Source organism: Procambarus clarkii, chromosome 6 (assembly GCF_040958095.1).
Source record: "Procambarus clarkii isolate CNS0578487 chromosome 6, FALCON_Pclarkii_2.0, whole genome shotgun sequence".
NCBI lineage: Eukaryota > Metazoa > Arthropoda > Malacostraca > Decapoda > Cambaridae > Procambarus > Procambarus clarkii.
The window spans coordinates 17752771-17779999 of record NC_091155.1 but is presented as its reverse complement, the minus strand read 5'-3'; the positions used below and the strand labels follow the sequence as shown (position 1 = coordinate 17779999).

Genomic DNA, 27229 nt, shown 5'->3' with positions numbered 1-27229 from the left:
TCTTACTTATTGTCTCACTGATACATCACGTTAATGCGATGTCATTGAGTATCAGATAAAAGTATCAGAAAACGTGGAAATGCATGTGAAGTCCCACACGAGTTGCATCCATTCTTCTAAGGACAAAATGTAATCCTATATGGGCGACTTCAGACCTTTCAGGAATTTAGGCATGATGAAATCGAGGTTCTCTCTCTGCTGGCCACTGGGCTGTGGCAAAAGCTCCACCTCTTATCTTGAGGTTATCTTGAGATGATTTCGGGGCTTTTTAGTGTCCCCGCGGCCCGGTCCTCGACCAGGCCTCCACCCCCAGGAAGCAGCCCGTGACAGCTGACTAACTCCCAGGTACCTATTTACTGCTAGGTAACAGGGGCATTCAGGGTGAAAGAAACTTTGCCCATTTGTTTCTGCCTCGTGCGGGAATCGAACCCGCGCCACAGAATTACGAGTCCTGCGCGCTATCCACCAGGCTACGAGGCCCCTTAACGATACCACTAACGTCATTTTGTCATGCATATCAACCTCAGCTTCCAAATTTGACACTATGCAAGCCATACTGTTCACCTTCCACCTATACACTTGTGACCAATACACTTGTACTTGGTGTGAACTAAGGTTATGAAAGTGGATGATCATTGCAACGTGAAAGGCAACTGGGTGTAGATGGGTATCTGCTGCAGACGTAGGTTCTGGTAAATGCAATGTCCATACATAGTAGTTATTTCAGCTGTGAAGGGAGAGAGAGATCCAACTTCTGTTGTAATTTTTCAGCACGGAGCAACCTTTCAGCTATTCTCTCCACCACTGAGTTTTCCAACCTGATTATTATACATTATAAAACTTCACACATTTTCTCAGGAAAAAATAAAATAAAATTTTACTCATTATAATTTCGCTTTGTCAGGGAACATACATTTTAACGACGTCATCGCATTGCTGTTTACCTGCGGGCAGAATCCACCCCACCTAACAGATGCCTCCCCCCCTCTTCACAAACCCGCACTAACCCCCACTGTCTTAGAAGTCCAGATAAAAACTGTACAGAGATGTGACGTCTTCTCACATATGTTATACATGATGAACACTGACATGTGATGGCTATTGACAGATGATACTTACTGACCTGATATATTATTACAGGTTATACACTTTGACAGATGATTCATTTTGACACGTGATACATACTGGAAGGTGATACATGATTCATACATTCAGGTTAAACAAAATTGTATGTGATACATGATTGGAGGATTATACATGTTAGCATGTCATACTGAGGTGATAAAAATTGACAAATAATACATAATAACTTGAAATACATAATGAAGCAGTTGCTTGAGTCGACGTAAAAACTGGGTTCCCAGCACTAAAATTGCGCAACTTTATGAGGTAGACCCGGGCACCACCTGGTACCTCATCTCATAAGACATAGTCAAAAGATTCGAGCCAGAATCATTGCTATCTATTTCGGTCATATTAAATAACACATATTCATGAAAAGTTTAATTCATTGATGCTTTATGTTTTGAAGATTAATAAATATGTTTAATATATTCATTTTTTTAATTTTAACTGAAGCTTATATAGTATTCAGAACTTGCCTATATATGCAATTATTCCTCAATATTACTTAACCAAATAAAACAAGCTTTAAGTAAACTTTTCATAATGTCAGGAATACTTGAAAAATTAACATAATTCATTTTATAACTAAACATCTATTGCAGCAGGCGGGAATACTATATATACATTTTTTCAAGACAATTATAGCAGAAGACCTTTCGCGCAACGTTTGTAGCGTGCCATCTCTCATTGCTATTAAATATTTTATTGAGCGAATAAATGACGAAACAAGAATGATAATATAACATTGAAATCAGTTGCTTGGGTTGTCAAGGCCCTGGCGACGGGATGCTGGTGCTAGTATATAACGTCTCGGGAACATATCTCATCATCCAGTTCGTGACGGAACTTGGTCCAGTCAACACCAATATGGTAAGATCATAAAAGATTAAACTACTCTTCTCTTGAGTCTTCCATAAATTTTCGACCCCGTAAATAACAACTACCTAGAGTGCTGCTCTACGTCTCCTGAGCAGTGCGCTTGTGTCTGGTGCATGTGTTTACAATGTTGTGTGTCGAGGTTAATCACTGCAGGACTTCCTTACATTCGCTGATGGGCTCTTACATCTTCAGCGAATTCTCAGCGCGGATAAAAGCATATCAGAGTAAACTACATTGTTCCAGTAATTTTAACAATCTTTAAGTTGTTTGTTCATGTCAAGATGAGTCTTACATGTAACGACCTTCTACATCTTCGAAATACAACAACATGTTCACTGTTCAAAAGCAGCCTCAGAGTATTCATTATATAATATAATTAATATGATGTAACACAAAAGAAATCCCCTGTGATCTGAGGCTCAACATATATCTGGAGAGTTATATATTTATAAGGAGAGTAATAATTTAAGTACTGAGTGTTTGAAGAACCATTTTAACCAGCTAAGGTGCACATTATTTGAAAATTTATTTGTAAATTGTATTGTAAATATATCCCATATATTTGCATTGCTCACACAGTTGACATAAAGAATATGTAGTATAATAATCTCGTCACATTGACTTAATTACTTTCAAAATCCTAGAAAACTTTACTTAAACATGAACTATTAATTTTCTGCGATCCATTTTATCACAAATTAAAACTATATTATGTTCGTTTCCAATTTTATATTCAGTTGCTCCTGAAGTAACATCACAATATTAATGAATGTTGATTAAATTTCAGAAGTTGGTGTTAGTGTCCTTGGCTTTAGCTATGCTGGCCGTATCTGGCTTGGCCCAGCCAGGTGGACATGGAGGCGGTGGTGGCGGCTATGGAGGAAGCGGTGGCGGCCATGGAGGTGGTGGTGGCCATGGAGGTGGTGGCGGCCTTGGTGGGGGTGGTGGCGGCCTTGGTGGGGGTGGCGGAAGCGGCAGCGGCGGTTATTCTGGTGCTTCTTCTACCGGCTTCAGTTTTGGAGGTCATGGAGGCGGTGGTGGTGGCGGAGGCGGCCATGGTGGTGGCGGTGGCCAAGGAGGTGGTGGAGGTGGCTACTATGGAGGTGCTGCTGGTGGTGGCCATGGTTTCTTTGGAGGTCGTGGAGGTGGTTATAATGGTGGATCTTCTACCAGCGGTTTCAGTTTTAGAGGCCATGGAGGTGGCGGCGGTGGAGGTGGTGGTGGTGGAGGCAATGGAGGTGGCGGTGGGAGCTTTGGAGGAGGTATTGGCGGAGGTTATGGAGCTGGGTCATCATCCAGTAGTTTCAGCCTTGGAGACCTTGGAGTTGGTGTTGGAGGAGGCCATGGAGTTGGCGGTGGTGGCGGCCACGGAAGTGGTGGCGGTGGCGGCGGCCACGGAGGTGGAGGGTATGGACAATAAGTGCTATATTAATCAACTAAAGTGTGCTAAGTAATAATGTCATAGTGTGTGACTTGGTCACATTTTTGTTGTGTATTGTATGTTACTGGTTCATTAACTAATTGTCATGTGGGTCATGTTATAGAATATTGTAAATAAATAAATACAAATTCAATCTCTTGTAAATCCCTCTTTTTTATATTTTAGTGTAATATTCTATGAATAATAACGACAGCAAAGAAAATGTTTATCTCAAATTTCAATTGAACATAATAGCAGTAGACGCTTTGAGCAACGGTTATGGATCATAATGTTTTCCCAGTTCTCGGGTGTTGTAAATGAATAGGTGAACCGTTCCCTCACATGCAGCTCCAGATGGAAGTAGGTTGACGAGGAACTCTGTAGATTAAAGCAAGTATTGTTCAATAATGCATAATCTGATGGATATGTCGAGGAAATCATCTTAAGGAATGTGAGCCACCAGTCGACTTCAGATATAACAGACAACAGAAAGTTATTGGTCCGTACTATTAAAATATTCTATATGAACGTCTTCTCCATAACCCACAGAACGGAAGAGAGAGAGAGAGAGTCATGTAAAATAATATCAATGCCAATTTGACCCCTACTCGCACCAACGAGATGATTGCACTAATAATATATTTTAGTAGCAAGAAAACTGCCATCTTGATCATGAAGAACTCCCCAGACTCCAAACAAGACCCCTTGAAAGAGACACATGTCGTGTAGACGTCACCTGTCCTCTCCGGAACTATCAGCACGAACAAATTCAGTATATAGACAAGACAACAACATCCCTTTCACGGCGTCTAACAATGCACAAGCAGCAATTTCTTGAAAAGAAAAAACATATAATCTCTATACATAACCAGACCATCATCAGAGATATACGCACAAACAATACCAAAATAATTGGCAGATACAGCGACAACAGAAGACTGGACTTCGGCGAGGCATTATCCATTAAGCAAACCAAGCCACATGTCAAAAGCCAACTAGCACCAAATTACACTGCCAACTTCTAGAACATAACGAAACACAACATATTGCACCAACCATCATGTAAACAGGAGAGTGACATGATACAGTGGAGATATTAGTGAGTGGCTTCACCTTCCTGTACTTTCCTTTACCTCATCCTCTGGTATATATATATAATGCAGGATGTTGTTGTTGTTGTTGTTAAAGATTTAGCTACTCAGGACGAAGTGTCCATGTAGCACGGGCTATGGTGAGCCCGTAATTGAGTTTGGTTATACATGATAACCTTTTTCCTGTGATATTTGGGTCTAAGTTTAAAATGGAGGAGGGGATGTCTCCTTTTTCCTTGATTATTTATCGCTTCTGTTTTAGTGCACTGGTTTTAATCTTGTTTTATTAACATTATCTTGGTGGCGGATGTAGATGCAGAATGCTCACTAATGAGTCCCATTCCTCAACAGCTTTTCTAATCATTGTAGTCGCGGTGGAATGTGCATCTAATGCAGCTGCTGTCGTTGGATTAATGTTGAGTTTAATGCGCAGGGCTTCAGTAGCTTCACATTCCAGTAAGTAGTGCAATAGTGGCGCCTCTGCTTCAGTTCCACAGATGTGACACTCTTTAACTGTTGGGTTCATTACCCCCCAGCAGCACTTGTAACCAAGTCTGAGTCTGTGTATGGCTACTGCAATGTCTCTGGATATCTTTTTGCCAGGCTTGAAAGAGGAGTAACCAGTGGCTTGTTTGTACCATATCGCAGTGGATCTTCCTTCCGCTACTTTGGCTCTGTGGCGACTTTTGATAGTTGAGAATATTTTCTTCTTGATTTGCTCCTTTATCTGTGAGAAACTTGGAGGTATTTGAACCTGTACAACAGGTAGAGCAGTGGCAGTTTTTGCTAGTGAGTCTGCCTTTTCATTACCATTTATGCCAATGTGACTTGGTATCCAATTTAGGGTGATTGACAGCCCTCGATTATGGGCATCTTTTCCTATATGTTGAATTTCTGTGAGGAGTTGTATATTATCTCTGTGCTGACTGGATAACAATGCCTGGAGCGAAGATTTAGAGTCTGTATGAATGATGACATCATGTAAATTATTCTCAATTGTATAGTTTATTGCCTCCTTCAGGGCATATAATTCTGTTTGCAATGTTGAGCACCCACTATTCATGCTCCAGATAATGCAGCAAAAAAACTATGTACTATATATGTCTAGCAGCAAGAAACTATGTAATCTTACGGGCTATTCATGCCCATGCCACCTCTTAGCTGGCTTAATTTTCATCAATATGTAATCCATTCAGACCAAGAGACATATCAAGACATTATTAGACCAAATTCCACATTCACTCCAAATATCTGCCCCCTATGGCTACTCATGCATGTGCCACCTCCTTTGGTGGTTTAATCTTCATCAATCAATCAATCACAATGTAATCATTTGAACTCTGCATATAACAATGTTAACAAAAGTCAATGAAACGCATCTCTTCGCGTCAGGCAAAATAAAACTGCAAAAATGAGTTTTGGAACGATAATTTTTCAATTTCCTTCCCAAATGAAGACAAATGTAAGATAAATTGAGAAGATTCGTTACTAGAATCATTGATCTCACCCTTTCGATCACATTCAGTAATATATTATAGAATAGGAACAGTAGGTGAGAAAGCATGTCAGCATTATAAATGAGGAAAGCGGCATGGAAACAATGAGTTGAATCTTCGGTTGCATTGTTTTTGAATATGTCGTGGTGTAATGGTCTAAGGCGTCTCCTTGGGAACAGGTAAATCATAGGTTCTAATCATCTTCGTGGCTCTTACTTATTGTCTCACTGATACATCACGTTAATGCGATGTCATTGTGTATCAGATAAAAGTGTCAGAAAAGGTGGAAATGCACGTGAAGTCCCACACGAGTTGCGTACAATTCTTCTAAGGACAAAATGTAATCCTATCTGGACGAGTTCAAGCCTTTCAGAAAATTAGGCATGATGAAATCGAGGTTCTCTCTCTGCTTGCCACTGGGCTGTGGCAAACCCTCCACCTCTTAACGATACCACTATCGTCATTTTGTCATGTATATCAACCTTGGAGCTTCCAAATTTGACACTATTCAAGCCATATTGGTCACCTTCTACCTATACACTTGTAGCCAATACACATGTACTTGGTGTGAACTAAGGTTATGAAAGTGGATGATCATTGCAACGTGAAAGGCAACTGGGTGTAGATGGGTATCTGCTGCAGACGTAGGTTCTGGTAAATGCAATGTCCATACATATTAGTTATTTCGGCTGTGAGGGGAGAGACAGATCCAACTTCTGTTGTAATTTTTCAGCACGGAGCAAGCTTTCAGCTATTCTCTCCACCACTGAGTTATCCAACCTGAATATTATACATTATAAAACTTCCCGAATTTTCTCACGAAAAAATATAATAACAATTTTACTCATTATAATTTCGCTTTGTCAGGTAAAATACATTTTAACGACGTCATCGCATTGCTGTTTACCTGTCGGCACAACCCACCCCACCTAACAGATGCCTCCCCCCCCCCGCCTAACAAACCCGCACTAACCCCCACTGTCTTACAAGTCCAGATAAAAACTGTACAGAGATGTGACGTCTTCTCACATATGTTATACATGATGAACACTGACATGTGATGGCTATTGACAGATGATACATACTGACCTGATATATTATTACAGGTTATACACTTTGACAGATGATTCATTTTGACACGTGATACATACTGGAAGGTGATACATGATTCATACTTATAGGCTAAACAAAATAGTATGTGATACATGATTGGAGGATTATACATGTTAGCATGTCATACTGAGGTGATAAAAATTGACACATAATACATAATAACTTGAAATTCATAATGAAGCAGTTACTTGAGTCGACGTAAGTACTGGGTTCCCAGCACTAAAATTGCACAACTTTATGAGGTAGACCCGGGCACCGCCTGGTACCTCATCTCATAAGACATAGGGGAAAGATTCGCGCCAGAATCATTGCTATCTATTTCGGTCAAATTAAATAACACATATTTATGAAAAGTTTAATTCTTTGATATTTTTTATTTGGATGATTAATAAATATGTTTAACATTTGTTTTCATTTTATTTTATCTGAAGCTTACATAGTAATCAAACCTTGCCTATATATGCAATTATTCCTCAATATTACTCAACCAAATAAAACAAGCTTTAATTACATTCAAAATCCTGGAAAACTTCACTTAACATGAACTATTAATTTTCTGCGATCCATTTTATCACAAATTAAAACTATATTATGTTCGCTTCCAATTTTATATTCAGTTGCTCCTGAAGTAACATCACAATATTAATGAATGTTGATACAATTTCAGAAGTTGGTGTTAGTGTCCTTGGCTTTAGCTATGCTGGCCGTATCTGGCTTGGCCCAGCCAGGTGGACATGGAGGCGGTGGTGGCGGCTATGGAGGAAGCGGTGGCGGCCATGGAGGTGGTGGTGGCCATGGAGGTGGTGGCGGCCTTGGTGGGGGTGGTGGCGGCCTTGGTGGGGGTGGCGGAAGCGGCAGCGGCGGTTATTCTGGTGCTTCTTCTACCAGCGGCTTCAGTTTTGGAGGTCATGGAGGCGGTGGAGGTGACGGTGGCGGCTATGGAGGCGATGGTAGCGGAGGTTATGGAACTGGTTCATCATCCAGTAGTTCTAGCCTCGGAGGCGTTGGAGGAGGTCATGGAGGAGGAGGTGGAGGTGGCCATGGAGGTGGTGGTGGCGGTGGCCACAGAGGTGGTGGAGGTGGCAGCTATGGAGGTGCTGGTGGTGGCGGCCATGGTTTCTTTGGAGGTCGTGGAGGTGGTTATAATGATGGATCTTCAACCAGCGGTTTCAGTTTTAGAGGCCATGGAGGTGGTGGCGGTGGTGGTGGTAGTGGCGGTGGTGGAGGTGGTACCAGTGGTGGTGGAGGTGGCGGTGGCAGCTTTGGAGGCGGTGTTGGCGGAGGTTATGGAGCTGGGTCATCATCCAGTAGTTTCAGCCTTGGAGACCATGGAGCTGGCGGTGGAGGAGGCCATGGAGGTGGCGGTGGAGGAGGCCAAGGAGGTGACAGTGGTGGCGGCCACGGAGGTGGTGGCGGCCATGGAGGTGATGGCGGTGGCGGCTATGGAGGTGGAGGGTATGGAAAATAAGTGCTATATTAATCAACTAAAGTGTGCTAAGTAATAATGTCATAGTGTGTGATTTGGTCACATTTTTGTTGTATATTGTATGTTACTGGTTCAGAAACTACTTGTCATGTGGGTCATGTTATAGAATATTGTAAATAAATAGATACAAATTCAATCTCTTGTAAGTCCCTCTTTTTTATATTTAAGTGTAATATTCTATGAATAATAACGACAGCAAAGAAAATGTTTATCTACAGTTTCAATTGAACATAATAGCAGTAGACGCTTTGAGCAACGGTTATGGATCATCATGTTTTTCCCAGTTCTCGAATGTTGTAAATGAATAGGTGAACCGTTCCCTCACATGCGGCTCCAGATGGAAGTAGGTTGACGAGGAACTCAGTAGATTAAAGCAAGTATTGATCAATAATGCATAATCTAATGGATATGTCGAGGAAATCATCTTAAGGAATGTGAGGCACCAGTCGATTTCAGATATAACAGACAACAGTAAATTATTGGTCCGGACTATTAAAATATTCTATATGAACGTCTTCTCCATAACCCACAGAACGGAAGAGAGAGAGAGAGAGAGAGAGTCATTTAAAATAATATCAATGCCAATTTGACCCCCTACTCGCACCAACGAGATGATTGCACTAATAATATATTTTAGTAGCAAGAAAACTGCCATCTTGACCATGAAGAACTCCCCAGACTCCAAACAAGACCCCTTGAAAGAGACACATGTCCTGTATGACGTCACCTGTCCTCTCTGGAACTATCAGCACCAACGAATTCAGTATATAGACAAGACAACAACATCCCTTTCAAGGCGTCTAACAATGCACAAGCAGCAATTACTTAAAAAGAAAAACATATAATCTCTATACATAACCAGACCATCACCAGTGATATACTCACAAATAATACCAAAATAATCGGCAGATACAGCGATAACAGAAGACTGGACACCGGCGAGGCATTATCCATCAAGCAAACCAAGCCACATATCAATAGCCAACTAGCACCAAATTACACTGCCAACTTCCAGAGCACAACGAAACACAACATATTGCACCAACCATCATGTAAACTGGAGAGTGACAAGATACAGTTGAGATATAAGTGAGTTGCTACACCTTCCTCTCATCGAGCACCGCTCCTGTGCCAGGTAAGTCCGCTACGGGCTCACCATAGCCCGCGCTACTTGCCCCGCTTCTGTGCCAGGTAAGCTACGGGCTCACCATATATAATGCTGCAGAAACTATGTAATATATATGTCAAGCAGCTTGAAACTATGTAATCTTACGAGCTATTCATGCCCGTGCCACCTCTTGGGTGGCTTAATCTTCATCAATATGTAATCCATTCAGACCCAGAGACACATAAAGACATTATTCAACCAAATTCAACATTCACTCCAAATATCTGCCCCATATGACCACTCTTGCTTGTGCCACTTCATGTGGTGGTTTAATCTTCATCAATCAATCACCATGTAATCATTCGAATTCTGCATTTGACAATGTTAACAAAAGTTAACAAATCTATCTCTTAGCGTCAGGCCAAAAAAAATTCAAATATGAGCTTTAAAGAGTTATTTTTTCAACTTCCTTCCAAAGTGAAAAAAAATGTAAGAAAAATATTGAAGATTCGTTATTAGAACCATTGATCTCACCCTTTCGACCTCATTCAGTAATATATTATGGAATAGGGGCTGTGGGTGAGAAAGATGTCTGCACTATAGATGAGGAAAGCCGCATGGAAACAATGAGTTGAATCTCAGGTTGCATTGCTTTTGACGATATCGTAGTGTAATAGTCTAAGCCGTTTCCTTGGGAGAAGCCTATCATAGGTACGATTCCTCTTCGTGGTTCTTACTGATTTTATCACTGATACATCACGTTCATGCGATTTCATTGTATATGAGATAAAAATGTCAGAAATGGTGGAAATGCATGTGAAGTCCCACACGAGTTGCATACAATTCTTCTTAGGACAAAATGTAATCCTATCTGGGCGAGATAGGATTACTTTTCAAGAATTTACGCATGATGAAATTGAAGTTCTCTACACACTGCCCACTGGGCTGTGACAAAACCTCCATCACTTACGGATACAACTAACGTCATTTTGTCATGTATATGAACCTTGGAGCTTCCAAATTTGACACTATGCAAGCCATATTGGTCACCTTCCACCTATAGAGTTATGGCCAATACATCCTCTTCCTGAATTTCATCTCCCCATCCCTCTACTTCCCCCATCCTTTCCATTCCCTATGGACATCAAAGCGAAAGCCAATACACTTGTACTTGGTGTGAACTAAGGTCATGAAAGTAGATGATCATTGCAATGTAAAAGGCAACTGGGTCTAGATGGGTGCCTGTTTCAGACGTAGGTACTGGTAAAAGCAATGTCCATTCATAGTGAGTTATTTCGGCTGTGAGGGGGTGAGAGAGAGATCCAACTTCTGTTGTAAATTTTCATCACGGAGCAAGCTCACAGCTAATCTCTCCACCACTGAGTTATCCAACTTGAATATCATACAGTGTAAAACATAAAGCATGATCTCAGGAAAAAAATTACTCAATATAATAGCGCCTTATCAGGGAAAATATATTTTAACGACGTCATCGAATTGCTGTTTATCTGCCGGCACAACCCACTCCACCTGAGAGATGCCTTCACCTCCCCCCTCACTAACCCGCACTGTCTTACAAGTCCATTTAAAAACCTAACTGAGATTTGACGTCTTGTAACATAGATTATACATGATGAACACTGACATGTGATGGATATTGACAAGTGATACATACTGACCTGATACATTCTTACATGTCATACACATTGACAGATGATGCATTTTGACTCATGATACATACTGAAAGGTGATACATGATACATACTTACAGAATAAATAATAATAGTATGTGACACATGATCTGGGGATTATACATACTGACATGTTGTACTGAGGTGATAAAAACTGACATAATACATAATAACTTGTAATACATAATGAAGCAGTTGCCTGAGTCGATGTGAGAACTGGGTTCTAAACACTAAAATGGCGCACCTTTATGAGGTAGACCCGGGCACCGCCTGGTACCTCATCTCATGAAACATAAGCAAAAGGGTCGGGCCAAAATTATTGCTATCTATTTCGGTCTTATTAAATGACACATATTCATGAATAATTTAATTCTTAGATGCTTTTTATTTTGAAGATTAATAAATAACGCAATGGTTACTAGGTACGATATATATATATGTATATATATGTTGTACCTAGTAGCCAAAATGCACATCTTGGCCTACTATGCAAGACCCGATTTGCCTAATAAGCCAAGTTTTCATGAATTAATATATTTTTCTAAATTTTTCTTATCAAATGATAAAGCTATCCATTTCATGATGTATGAGTTACTTTTGTTTAATTTGACTTAAAACTAATGTAGATATATGACCGAACCTAACCACCCCTACCTAACCTAACCCATTCTATCTTATCCTAACCTAAACTAGCATAAATATGTCAATAATTTATATTCTTAATATAATATAATGATAATTCAAATAAACCAATTGGAAATTTGTTGTTCAAAATAAAGAAAATCACTCGGCCTATTAGGCAAATCGGGACTTGCATAGTACTGTAGGCTGAGAAGTGCGTTCTGGCTACAAATCATTCTCTACTGGACTCTGATTTTAAAATTCTGGACACTTGTATGAATCGCCAGTCAGATTTGAGAGTAATGGAATCCTTATATATAAGGGAGCTGCGGCCTCAGTTAAACAGCAACCTTTCGGCTGTTCAATTGAACACAGTATTGGGCACAGAAGGCCCTGTAACTTGATTTATAGGTCATACTGGCATTTTAATTTTATTATAATTTTGTTTAGTTTACCATGTCTTTGCCCTTTCTTACTTACTTCAAGTTTTGACATTGAACATTATATATATACTTATATTTAGGATATATAATGCATTTTTGGTATTTAGTTTCGTTTTATATTTTAGTTTTTATAAGATTTTGGTTAGTACTTTATAGTTGCATTTTATTTTGCTTGCATTTTATATACATTGTTTGTAGATGTGAAGTAATTATACTAATATTTGTAATAGCGTTTAGTATCCATGTGTTACTATCAAGCTTCTCTTTAGTTGATCACTTCGCGTAAGTTTAATAGTATGGTGGTTTTAGTAGTTATAAAATTCCTGTTGTAATATTGTTAAGTTATTATTTAGCTTTTATCTATGTGATAGTTAATAAGTATTATTTGTATTTTTCACTTTAAGTAAGCTCAAGTGCTTTGTTTTTTAATCTTTTTTCTTTTCTTCTCTTTGATAGGCAAACTCATATTCAGTATGAGTTATTTGATTATGATTTCTGTTTTTTTCTTTTAGATCTGATGATGAATACGAGAAGTATTCGAAACGTTATGCACTTTAAAGTAAAGAATCTGAAACAAGATGTTCAGTATATCCCTGGTTTTCCTATTCATCTTAAAAAAATTATATATTTATATATATATATATATATATATATATATATATATATATATATATATATATATATATATATATATATATATATATATATATATATTGTGACGGTAACGCGTTGGTTTTCGGCTGTTTCAAAAGCTAGGGGTATGGCCTCGTCACATAAAGAAACAAAAAGAGAAAATATGGAACTTTCGTCTGTGGTAAGGTAATGGGAAGACACACAAAACACAAGTAAATTTAACAATGAAATTTTAATTACGTTAGAAAAGCAAAACATGAATAAAATGGACATAAAATTGTAACATAAAATCAATCAAACAAAATAATAAGAATAATCACTGGCAAAATGAAAAGTTACGTTAATACAAGTGAATAATATACAAGGAGAAATATGAGTGCAGGAATATTGGCTTTAAGCTGCCACCTCTCTTATTACATGTAAGCCAGGGCTTAGTCTACCAATGAGACGTGTTAACTTGTGGAAAGCACAGGATATTCTGAGGGCTGTAGGTCGTGGTGGCCTCAGACATCAGGTAGTGTGGCCGGTGGAGGGAGCAGGTGCGATGTACACCAGCCAATCAGCGACGTGCAGGCGACGGACAGGTAGTTCGCTGGTTTGAGTGGCGGAGGTTGAGCAGGTGTTCCTGGTGCTGAATACGTTTGCTCTCTGGCAAACCTTGGTGTTGTACTTGTTGGATATATCTTCTATATTAGTTGTTATTAGTTGTATAGGGACGAACTTAGGAGGGAAGAGCAGGCTCAATCTCTCTTGAAGGAGATTATCGTCACAATATATATATATATATATATATATATATATATATATATATATATATATATATATATATATATATATATATATATATATTAAAAAAAACAAGTATGGCTTACCCTTTTGGCGGTAAGACAGATATTACCACAATTTATATCACAAAATTATGACGATGAGAAGACAATTTGAATTGGAACTCTTATAGACAAATCGTTTCATTAAGTTATAGAAAACTACACACCCTCAGGTTTCTGCTTCAACAGATTCTGGACTATACCGGATTAAAACAACTCAGAACACACAGCCCACGTACTGTGAAGCCTAATGTAGCCAAAGCCTCAGTATAATCAATATATAACCAACCTCAGTATAACCAATACTCAGTATAAAAGTATAATCTCACACTGAAGCGTGTGAAGTTATTTCAATGATTCTTAATCAAGCTGGGACTGTGTACACGTAACTCGGAGTGGTTGATGCGTGAGGACAGCAGCACGTCGTCCTAAGGTTTCCCAACGTCAAGAAACTATCGTACTAAAGTGCCCTTATCCTAACCTACCAGAGGACCCAAAACAGAAAACGTTACAGTATGGGTTTGCTCAAGGGTTTTGTATATACTTCTTTAAATATGAAAATTTTACAAGACCAAGTTGCCTGAAAATTAACATAGTGCATTACAAAACATCGCTAGGTTACATCAGGTAAGCTTTACTTTTCTCAATTTTTTCCAGTAATAATGGCAGACGACCTCGCGTCAATATTTTAAACGCAACATCTCGCATTGTTATCACATTTATTGATCGAAATCATGACGAAACAATTATATCACACGCGAAGTTTTCCAGTTGCTTGGGTTTTCAAGGCCCTGACGACGGGATGCTGGTACTGGTATATAACGCCTCGTGAACACATCTCTTCATCCAGTTCGTGACGAAACTTGGTCCAGTCAACATTAATATGGTAAGATAATTATTGATTAAACTACTCTTCTCTTTAGTCTTCCAATATATATATATATATATATATATATATATATATATATATATATATATATATATATATATATATATATATATATATATATATATATATATATATATATATATATATATATATATATATATATATATATATATATATATGCGAACAAGCCTGAATGGTCCCCAGGACAATTTTCAGTAGTTTTCAGTTATATATATATATATATATATATATATATATATATATATATATATATATATATATATATATATATATATATATATATATATATATATATATATATAAATATGTGTGTATATAGTGCCCCCATTGGCCCGCAAGCAATAGAGGAGGTCCTGGATGCAAAAATAACTGATCTACGGAGAATGCTGGACAGGATTGACAAGACTGATGCCCATGATGCTCTCTTCCTCCTCACAAGATGCCTATCTCTCCCTAAGCTGACTTATTGTCTGAGGTGTTCTCCATCCTTCAACAGCCCTAAATTAAATGTGTATGACACCCTTCTGAGGTCCATGCTGGTGAAAGTCCAGAACCTGACATTGGACGACTCTCAGTGGGAGCAAGCAACCCTCCCTGTAAGAATCGGGGGCTTGGTGTCCGCACAGCCTCCCAGATTGCTCTACCAGCCTTCCTTTCCTTCTCCTATGCATTGCACAACCTCGTAAGATATATCCTACCTGAACCCCTGAGTGATTCAGCAGGAATACACGATCCTGCTTTCACTGAGTATTCAAATCAGTGGGATGCTCTTGCAGCCCCAGCACCCATTATAGAGCCAACAAAAAACATAAACTATCAAGCTGGAATCACCCTCTAGTAGAAAAAATAGCTGATGCCATGCTCAGCGCCGCAACATCAGACAAGGAGAAAGTCCGCCTGAGAACAGTGCTTGCTCCCCATGCGGGAGGCTTCCTCCTGTCAGCACCCACATCGGCAATGGGCACGCGTTTAGATCCAGAACCCCTTCGTGTAGCAGTGGCCCTCCGCCTTGGTGCCCCAATTCACACTGCATACAAGTGTATTTGCAACAGGGTGGAAGCAGCACAATATGGACTGAATGAGTTCCATTGCGGTAGCACAAAGGGCTGGCATGCAAGACAAAACGAGGTCAATGACATAATCAAGAGGAGCCTCTTCTCAGCTCAGTGCCCAGCAGAGAGAGAACCTCACATCCTAGGGGACCAAAATCCGGATGACCCCGCACTTCGCGCTGATGACATCATTATATACCCTTGGAAAAGGGGCAAACAGTTGATGTGGGACTACACATGTGTATCCACCCTGGCTGACACCTGTGTACACTTCAGTGCTGATCAAGCAGGAGGCGCTGGCCAACCACAAGGAAATGGCAAAATCAGCCGAATACAGCGATTGGAAGGTCAATACACCTTTGTTCCCATAGCGTCTCAGACGCATGGACCCAACTGGGGTAAGTGTCCCTTGGGATTTTTCAAGGAATTGATCTCCGGGTTAACTGACGCCACCAGAGACCCAAGTGCTGCAAGTTTTTTTTGTTTCAGCGCCTGTGTGGCGGTCCAGAGGGAAAACGCCTGCTGCATCCTTGGTTCCTGTCCGGAAGCGGAGCAGCATCAAGAGATTCATAACCTTTAAACACTCATTGTATCAACCAATGTGTATCTCGTAACCTTTAAATATATATATACTAGTATATTTTGGTAGCAGTCTTTCTTGTAAACATATGTTGTTAAATATGACCGAAAAAGTAAAATTAATAATTCTAACACAAATTTTCTCAATATTTCTTATGCTTCTTTTTACTGTCGATGGTAATTGAAAAATCAGTTCTCCAAAATTTATTTTTATTTCTAGTCTGATGCGACACTTGAACGCGTTTCGTAATAACTTATTACATTTTCAAAGACTTTAGTTTACACACACACAACTATAACCTGCAAACACTAAACAGAGTTTTACTATGCTAACATTTAAACAGCTTTTGTCTTATATACTCGCATTTGGGTGAGGTGATATGTTACAACAGTTTTGGATGAGGTGAACAAACTTTCAACACAAGACAGAACACGGTGCAATGGGAATAAATTGGATAAATGAAAGGGAAGAATGGAAGTAACTGCAAAGGGCCTATTGGCCCATATTTCCTCTTGATGCTTCTATATTGGTACGGAGTCTTGAGGTGGGTAGAATATAGTTGTGCATTAATTAGCTGTTGATTGCTGGTGTTTACTTCTTGATGTGTAGGGAATGCAGATGTCAATAGCATGTGGTTTGACATCTGCGAGGCACTACACATCAAGAAGTCAACAAGAGCAAATATATACACACACACACATTATATATATATATATATATATATATATATATATATATATATATATATATATATATATATATATATATTTATATATATATATATATATATATATATATATATATATATATATATATATATATATATATATATATATATATATATATATGTGTGTGTGTAAAGGTTACGGTATATGCATTGGTTGATGCGATGAGTGCTTACAGGTTATGGACCCATCCCCTCGTTCCCACCATCCCAAACTCCCCCGTCCCCCTCGTCCTTCCCCACCATTACCCCCTCCCTTGTACCCTCGTCCTGCCCACTATATCTCACTTCCATCCCTTCGTCATCCTCACCATTCCCCACTCCCTGGTCCGATGCCTTCCCAAATGGTCTGATGTTCCTATCAAATAATTGGGAACATCAAGTGAACTGACGTTCCCTCACTGAAATATAAGAAAAACTGTTAAAAAATGAAAGGAAAATATGAAAAAAATAAAAAAAATAAACTATACTCACGAAATGAGCGGTATGATAAACAAAACAGCTCAATTCCAGTGCAATTCATACAAAATAATTAGTTACAAATGAAAGTAAATTAAAATCTATGAAAATTCAATTTATCAATGCAATCAGAAACAGTGAAATGGAATTGTTACATATTTAGTATACCATGTGTGTTGCTCTTACATGCAACAGATGGCGCTGTTTTTTTCAAGAAAAACAGTTTTACCTGTCACAGGTGTGGCATCTATACTTATACTTACGAAATGAATGGTAAGGTAAACAACACAGCTCAGTTCCAACACAATGTCACACAAAATAATTCAATATGTAAAATAATTCGAAATCTATATAAATAAAATTTATCATTGCAATCGAAAACATTGAAATGGAATTCGTTACATATTTAGTGTAGTGTGCATGTTGCTATTATGTGCAACAGATGGCGCTGTTTTTCAGAAACGCATGTTTATACTTGTCACAGAGGTGTCATCTATATAATAGGTATATAAAAAGACGTGCCTATTCGAATGCAACGTTGTGTAAAAATTTCAAAGCAATCGGTGAAGAACTTTCGGAGATTACAGCGTGTGTTGCTCTTACGTCCAACAGATGGAACTGTTTCTCAACAAAAGCATGATTTTTTCCTGTCACAGGTGAGGCATGTATATAGTAGATATATAAAAAGATGCACCTATTAGCATGCAACGTTGTGTCAAAATTTCAAAGCAATCGGTAAAGAGGCTTCGAAGGTTTTCCTCACATGAAAAACACAGTTTTTCAGATTTTTTTTTTTTACCGTCACAAATGTGACATCTATATAGTACGTATATAAAAACCTGCTCAGATGCGAATGGAACATTGTGTGAAAAATTCAAGGCAATCGGTGAAGAACTTTCGGAGATTAGCGGTTAAGCACAAACGAACATTTCCATTTATATATTAACCACTCGACCAACACAACTGGACAAATGAGGCTGGTAGCCGAGGCTATTTCTATCCTCCCGCCAGCACTCGGTTGGTAGTCTTGGGCATGTTATTTTATCAAATCACCTCATTCTTTGGGCACACGTGAGGAACACAAATGCGAACAAGCCTGAACGGTCTCTAGGCATATATGCCACTGAAAACTCAGGTGATTTGATAAAATATCATGCCCAAGATTACCAACCGAGTGCCGGCGGGGGGATAGAAATAGCCTCGGCTACCATCCTCTTTTGTCCGGTTGTGTTGTTCGAGTGGTTAAGGGATCCTGTACATCAGATGCATTGCTTCTGGCAGTATGGGTTCGAGTCACTTTTGGGGTGTGAGTTTTCAGTGAGTATATATATATATATATATATATATATATATATATATATATATATATATATATATATATATATATATATATATATATATATATATATATATATATATATATATATATCCTGGTTTTAGTTTTACTTGGCAGTTATACTACATTAAGCTCATACATTTGACAGTAAGCTCAGTACTGTCACTGCCACGTCACAGTTACTTTATCCTAAAGTCGGCTGGAAAACTTCACTTCAACAGAAACAGATAATTTTCCTCTCAAGTTAACTTCCAATTTAACATTCAGTTGGTTCTGAAGTAACACCAGTACATTATTGAATGTTGATGCAATTTCAGAAGTTCGTGTTAGTGTCCTTGGCCTTGGCCATGCTGGCCGTTTCTGGCTTGGCCAGGCCAGGTGGACATGGAGGCGGAGGTGGCGGTGGCGGCGGTGGCGGCTATGGAGGAGGTGGCGGCGGTGGCGGCCATGGAGGCGGTGGCGGCGGCGGCCATGGAGGCGGTGGCAGCGGCGGCCATGGAGGCGGTGGCGGTGGCGGCCATGGAGGTGATGGCGGCGGCGGTTATTCTGGTGGTACTTCTACCAGCAGCTTCAATTTTCGCGGTCATGGAGGCGGTGGTGGCGGCAATGGAGGTGGCGGCCACGGAGGTGGCGGTGGTGGCGGCCAAGGAGGTGGCGGCCACGGAGGTGGCGGTGGTGGCGGCCAAGGAGGTGGCGGCTATGGAGGCGGTGGTAGTGGTGGTGGCGGAGGCTATGGCGCCGGTTCTTCATCCAGTACTTTGAGTCTTGGAAGCTATGGAGGTGGTGGTGGTGGTGGTGGTGGTGGTCATGGAGGTGGTGGTGGTGGTGGTCATGGCGGTGGCGGTGGTGGTGGTGGTCATGGAGGTGGTGGTGGTGGTGGTCATGGCGGTGGCGGTGGTGGTGGTGGCCATGGAGGTGGCGGTGGCGGCTCTGGAGGAGGAGGAGGCTATGGGAAATAAACCTCGTTTATGTAAACATAATTTTTTATGACGTCATGATGTATAATGTTATCAAAGATCTGCAGTGATTCCTGTTGCTGGTGCAGTATTTGGTTGCCATGACTATGATGCTACAGACTATTGAAAATAAATTAGTTATTATTTAATATATTTTGATTCCAATTTAACTGTATTCAGAGTAAATATTTTCAGAAAAATCATTTGATGAAATTCGGTTGTACACAGCTTATGTTGAGACATAATATTACGAAACACGATGCGAAACAATGTTAAAGTTCATTCTTCCACATTTTACGCACTTTAGTTTTACGATTTCTCATCATCTGCTGAGTACTTACTTGTAAGGCTTAATAGTTTGAAACCTGGGAACCCTCCGAGTACCAGTGTATTTATATATACCTCACCTCAGGGTATGTGACTCTGACAAACTCACGAATTACACTGAATCAAATGGTGTCAGGGTGGTCTCTATAAATACAGTGTCTAAACATTAAAATAGAGCCTTTTTACACTGCTAGCACTGAAATAATTCCGATGAACTGTTTGAAGACTAGTCAGATCTTAAATGATCCAGTATTGGTACTGCTTTCATGTGGCATACACAGTTGACGACATCAACCTTACATACAATGTCAAGTTGATGTTGTCAATACCGTATAAAGGCGCACTAATAAGGCGGTTGTCTCTAATGACGTCTGCAGTATTTGATCGTATGTGTGTATGGGCCATTTTTCACCAGCAACACCCATTGGGCAGAGGTGTATGGAGATGTGATAGCTGAAATATCTCAACTGCCTAGTTTATATCATGTTGTTAACCTCATGGTGGTAGTTGACTCTAACACCGATTTTTCTCGACAGGATGCATTTTTTAAATTTGTTCAATGCGTTCATGAATGCTGAATACTTACATAATCCTTTTTTCAGGGACGAAATTAAGGTTAATAACTTTAGTTTTCTGTCAAGAGATGTGAGAGGAAGGTTGCATGTCGATAATTTGTTATCTATCTTGATCGTTGTTAAAAGAATTAAGAGAGAATAGCTGTGGCATAGCAATTACTAAGGACACTAATTTTTGTTATGCTGATGATCTAGTTCTACTCGCACTGGCCAAAGAAGCTATGGAAAACTTGAATGAACTATGTGAACAATTTACTGCTGAATACAACCTAACGTTGAGTCCTGTCAAATGTGGTGGGTTGCTTTTAACTCACAGGACTCCTTTTATCGTGATCCCAAATTAAAATTACTGTACCAAAAAAATCTAACAAGGTGTTCTGAAAAGCATTTGCAGCCCATTATAACGTCAACGAGCCCACTTGAGTAAATTTTGCGGACGATTATTGAGACCTGAAGATCAGAACAATTATCATTATGAATCTGGTCATCTAGATACCTGGTCGAAAGTAAAGTTATTTAACTATGTCTAAGCCTGTAATGATGAGAACTATAGGACCTAAAAAAAGCAATCCTTGGTTGGCTTAATTGTGTGTGGAGGAAATTTTGAAGACGTATCTTGGGTGTCCATCCTCTCATTCATTGCAGTCACCGTCTTGGCCACATGTCCACACCCACAATTGAAGAAATAAATCAGAAAAGAATGAAAACTTTTTTCTGAAAGGAATCACCAATCCAGCAAATTCAATGAACTTGTTTCTTTTCTATGCACTCACTTATTACTGGTTTCTCCAACTTTTCTAGAAATATAAACTTAATTATTAGGGAATAAGTCTTAAGTTATTCCCTAATGATGAATTATATATTAATTCAGTTCAGTGATGTATATAACAGTGAAACAAGTCTAGCGGATAGAATAAAATAATCGTCACCCAACCAAACAGGAAGACCCCAGCTGGATATTTGGAATTGTAAAAGAATTTCTGTCCACAAAAAAAGTGTCTTTCTGGCAGGAATTTGAGTCTTCTTGAAGTTAGATCTGTCTAATATGATCTATGCATTTGATAATGATTTTGCCCTGGAATAGTCTTAGAATCTGATGACGTATAATGCTGAGGGGAGAGCAAATTTCGTTAACTTCATGGAATGACTAGCATATCTGAGTCTACTTCTGTCTTATCTTCATTATAATTTTGTGATGTAAACTGTACCAATATCTGCCGTACCCCGGAGGGAGCCGGTCGGCCGAGTGGACAGCACGCTGGACTTGTGATCCTGTGGTCCTGGGTTCGATCCCAGGCGCCGGCGAGAAACATTGGGCAGAGTTTCTTTCACCCTATGCTCCTGTTACCTAGCAGTAAAATAGGTACCTAGGTGTTATTCAGCTGTCACGGGCTGCTTCCTGGGGGTGGAGGCCTGGTCGAGGACCGGGCCGCGGGGACACTAAAAAGCCCCGAAATCATCTCAAGATAACCTCAAGATAACCCCCATAATGGTAAGCCTTACTTTGTTTTCATATCACCTTTCTAATTGTAAGATATATATCACACACTTTATGTCTCCCTGGCGCAGTGGTAAAGCTCTCGCTCGTCCGGCGCTTTGGTCTAGATTCGCATCCTGGCCAGCAATGATTGACTGGGCGCAAGTCCTTAACTGTAACCTGTGTTCACCTAGCAGAGAATGGGTACCTGGTTGTTTAACGATTGGCGGGTCGTATTCCGGGGAAAATTAGGATTAAAGACCTGCCCAAAACGCTATGCGTACTAGTGGCTTTACAAGAATGTAAGAGCTCTTGTATATATATAAATAAAATGAAATAAAAAATGTCATGCGGTATCTTTGATTTAGATTGCTTCACACTTGTTTAGTGAAGCCACTATTGTAATAATTTGTACAAGTTCTTACCAATAAAATTTGTGATTCGGACAATGATAATGTCTACGAGCTACGCTGTTATCGTGACTCTAACGTATGTAATTACTGTTCTGTATTTTTATGTAAGCTTTCCACCTTATAAATGAACAACAATTTATTAACAAAGCCTTTGATTAATTGATTTATGTTTCCTTAGCACGAATTGAGCAATTTCTACCCATCCCCCCATCACCCTAAACAATACAAAATTTTGAAATGGATTTTGGCAACTCAAAAAACCTGAATATCAACAGATAAAAACTCAGCATATTACTCAATAAAAATAAAGTGTCTCTTTACTACCACAGATAACTGAACACGAAACGTGCAAATAACAGTTTGTAAACTTCAAACTGATCTTTAACTAGTGGTAAGTTACGCAAAAAGAAAAAAATTACTCTTTGAGGCAATGATGCATTGTGTGGGCGTTCCTTGCGGTAATCTCTCACGCTCACCACCATAAAAAAAATCTTGTGACTTGTGATGCCACTGCATGATGATTGGAAATATGTACATGATCTAAAAAACTTACGTGTCTTATAGGAGTGAAAACTTCATTTCTTGAATTCATTTATGAATATCTACAAACACGCACACCAACCCACCCTCCTGTTTACATAGCACTTCTAGAAATGATGAGGACCATCTTACATATATTGAACGAAAAAGACAATTAGAAAGTAGAAATCGGCATTCTTCAATTTGGACAAACCGGAAAACATTTTGTATTTATGTTGTAAAGGAAACCTAAACTAGTTTAACCTAACCATCCTAGGCATAATACACGCTATCTGAGGTTTAATATAGTACATATAGGCAAAAATACTTAACGAACTCCTAACTCCATAGACTCCAAGCAACTATAGTCTACAATCATTAGCAGATTTCCTAGAAATAATCAAAACTACACAGCCCGATGGAATCATTGCTTCCCTAGACGTCGAATCCCTATTTACCAACGTCCCAGTTGACACCACCACAATAGAAATTGTACTGGACAGAGTATACAGAGACGAGAGCACCTATAACTTAGATCTAACCGAGCCACACTTGAAGAGTCTTCTCGCGGCATGTACAAAGGAAGCTCCTTTCATCAGTCTGTAAGGGGACAAGTATCTACAAATAGGACGGAGAAGCAGTGGGCTCCCCCTTAGGAGTGTTATTCGCTATTTTTTTTTACATGGGAACCATCAAATATAGTCTTCAGTAGTAGACAAAAACTGACAGTATACTTCCGTTATGTAGATGACATATTCGTCATAGAAAAAGACTCAGATAAACTAATTAATCTAAAAAGCCATCTAGAGAGAGAGAAAGAGAGAGAGTCAGTACTCCGATTTACACATGAAAATAGTGAAAATAACAGTCTGCCATTCTTTGATGTACTGATAACAAAAACAGGAACCTTTTTAAGCACCAGCGTATGTACTAAGCCTATCAACATAGGATTATGCCTGAACGGTAGGAGTGAGTGCCCCCAAAGGAACAAAGCCAGTGTTCTCAATGCTTATATTCATCGAGCGCTTACACACTGCTCCGAATGGAGCAATGTGAGTAGAGAGTTTGACAGAATAACTCAGGTATTGGTGAACAGTGGCTATAGCAACAGGGAAATAAACACCGCTATAAGAAGACACCTGGACCGATGGTACAATCCTGAACCTAGAACGGAAACCACAACACCTCCAATAAAATTATATTACAAATTAACTATGCACAGTGAACATAAAAAAGAAGAAAGAATTATGAAGGAAATAATTCGTAAAGGAGTAAAAAGCACTATTCCTGACCAAACATAGACTTGATCATATTCTATAAAACAAAGAAGACTTCAGACCTCCTTATCAAAAACAGCCCGAAGCCGACGGAGAACCCTTTAAAGCAGTCAAGCGTTGTATACATGTACACGTGTCAACGTGAAGGATGTAACCTTTAATCTAAGTACATATATATGACGTCGACCAAGCTGACGAGGCGTTTGACCTGTCATCTTCAATCCGGTGCGCCCAGAAATCACATGAGACAAGCCCATGACATCACCCTAACAGGAGAAATGTTAAATAAAAATACTTGTATAATAGACAAAACCCAAGATGCAAGAAGATTACAAGTTATCGACATTAAAAAAGAACAACCTACCATGAATACCCAAATTTCGGAACTATTCACTGTACCCACCATGAGAGTAAAAACAAGACCGGAACATAACGATTCCATCACACAAGACACCACGCTTGATTAATCTTTGTATGTACCCTATTTAACCTTCTGATCCTTAGCTTCTTTTCTCCTTCATGTCTACCCAATGTACACCCTTTGTTTACACCTGATCCCATTGTTCGATCCATTTGTATTCCCCCTGACCCACTATTAGTATAAAATATAATGTTCTGGACTGTAACATTATTTAAGAATGAACCATGTAGGTTCGAAATGTAGTGCGAATTTATAATAAGTGTAATATATTCTTCAGTTATTCAGTTCTTTTCTTCACCGTGAAAACAACATGACTTTTGGTGAACTCCTCTTCCAGCTGAACCCTGATGCAAGAGCATTAGTAAGAGGGATAGAAGTCCTAAATCAGAAAATAGTAAATACGGAATATGCTGTCATATTCAATGAGACATACATGAAAGAAAAATACATACATACATATATATATTACAACAGTTTTGGATAAGGTGAAAACAAACTTTCAACACAAGACAGAACACGAAACAATGGGTAAAATATTTTGTAAGTTAAAGGGAAGAATGGAAGTAACTGCAAAGGGCCTATTGGCCCATATTTCTTGATGCTTCTATATTGGTGCGGAGTCTTGAAGTGTGTAGAATATAGTTGTGCATTAATGCATAGTAACTTGGGGTTACTTGGGTTGGTTAAATTGTGCTTGAGGGCGTTGAGCTTTGGCTCTTTGGTCCCGCCTCTCAACTGTCAATCAACTGGTGTACAGATTCCTGAGCCTACTGGGCTCTATCATATCTACATTTGAAACTGTGTATAGAGTCAGCCTCCACCACATCCCTTCCTAGTGCATTTCATTTATTAACTAATCTGACACTGAAAAAATTCTTTCTAACGTCTCTGTGGCTCATCTGGGTACTACGTTTCCACCTGTGTCTCCTTGTTCGTGTCCCACCCGTGCTGAAGAGTTTGTCTTTTTCCACCCTGTCAATTCCCCTGAGAATTTTGTGGGTGGTTATCATGTCTCCCCCTTACTTTTCTGTTTTCCAGGGATGTGAGGTTCAGCTCCTTTAGCCTTTCCTCGTAGCTCATTCCTCTTAGTTTCGGGATGAGCCTGGTGGCATACCGCTGAATCTTTTCTAACTTTGTCTTGTGTTTAATTAAGTATGGACTCCATGCTGGAGCTGCATCCTCCAGGTTTGGTCTTACATAAGTGGTATACAGGGTCCTGAACGATTCCTTACCCAAGTTTCTAAAGGAAGTTCTTATGTTGGCCAGTCTAGCCTATGCCGCTGATGATATTCTTTTCATGTGGACCTCTGGAGACAGGTTCGGTGTGATATCAACCCCCAGATCCTTCTCTCTATTTGACTCTTGCAGGATTTCACCTTCCAGATGATACCTTGTGTTCAACCTCCTGCTCCCTTCGCCTAATTTCATTACCTTACACTTTCCTGAGTTGAACTTCAGCAGACATTTTCTAGACCATTCCACTAGTTTGTCCAGGTCATCCTGTAGTCTCTGTCTATCTTCATCCGTCTTGATTCTTCTCATAATTTTTGCATCATCAGCAAACATTAAGAGGAACGAGTCTATACCCCTCCTTGTCATTCTCTGTGTATCTGTTCTCCGCTTTTCGCAGCTTCATCACTTGTTCTTTCACTGCTGTTTTCCTCCTGATGTGGCTGTGGAGCAGCTTTGGTTGGGTCTTGGCTTTACTCGCTATGTCATTTTCAAACTGTCTCTCTGCTTCTCTCCTCACTCTGAGGTACTCATTTCTGGCCCTCTGGTATCTTTCCCTGCTCTCCGGTGATCTGTTATTTCTGTAGTTTCTTCATGTTCTTTTACTCAGTGGCTTTGCTACCTTGCATTCCTTGTTGAACCATGGGTTTTTCTGTTGTTTTTCGTTTTTCTCCTTTTGGACAGGGATAAACCTGTCTGCAGCTTCCTGGCACTTCTGGGTGACAAAATCCATCATGTCCTGCACATTCTTGTCTCAAAGTTCTGTTTCCCATGGTATTCCCCTTAGGAAGTTCCTCATCTCGTCATATTTTCCTCTTCGGTAATTTAGTCTTTTTCCCTCCGATCCCATCCTTGGATAGGTTATCCTTACCTCCACCAAGTACTCAAAAGTCAGTACACTGTGGTCACTCATTCCTATGGGGGCTTCAACTTTGACTTCCCCTATTTCTGACTCAATCAGGGTGACTCTCAAGTCGAGTCTAGCTGGTTCATCATTGCCTCTCACTCTTGTGGGTTCCTTGACATGCTGGCTCAGAAAG

General features: G+C 39.6%; 3 protein-coding genes across 3 annotated transcripts; all 3 read left to right on the top strand.

Moving 5' to 3' along the window:
- Positions 1 to 1911: 1911 nt before the first annotated feature.
- On the top strand, positions 1912 to 4449 carry LOC123754155 (uncharacterized). The gene is made up of 5 exons (XM_069310535.1): positions 1912 to 1995; positions 2792 to 3161; positions 3219 to 3266; positions 3342 to 3411; positions 4344 to 4449. Exons 1-5 carry the CDS (start codon positions 1912 to 1914, stop codon positions 4447 to 4449), a joined length of 678 nt encoding a protein of 225 aa, XP_069166636.1.
- Positions 4450 to 7773: 3324 nt separating this feature from the next.
- On the top strand, positions 7774 to 8592 carry LOC123754154 (uncharacterized). The gene is made up of 2 exons (XM_069310530.1): positions 7774 to 8227; positions 8315 to 8592. The coding sequence occupies exons 1-2, from the start codon at positions 7774 to 7776 to the stop codon at positions 8590 to 8592; spliced, it is 732 nt and encodes a 243-aa protein (XP_069166631.1).
- A 10786-nt stretch (positions 8593 to 19378) lies between these two features.
- On the top strand, positions 19379 to 19756 carry LOC138355461 (antifreeze protein Maxi-like). The gene has a single exon (XM_069310525.1). It carries the CDS (start codon positions 19379 to 19381, stop codon positions 19754 to 19756), a length of 378 nt encoding a protein of 125 aa, XP_069166626.1.
- The last annotated feature ends 7473 nt before the right edge of the window (positions 19757 to 27229 follow it).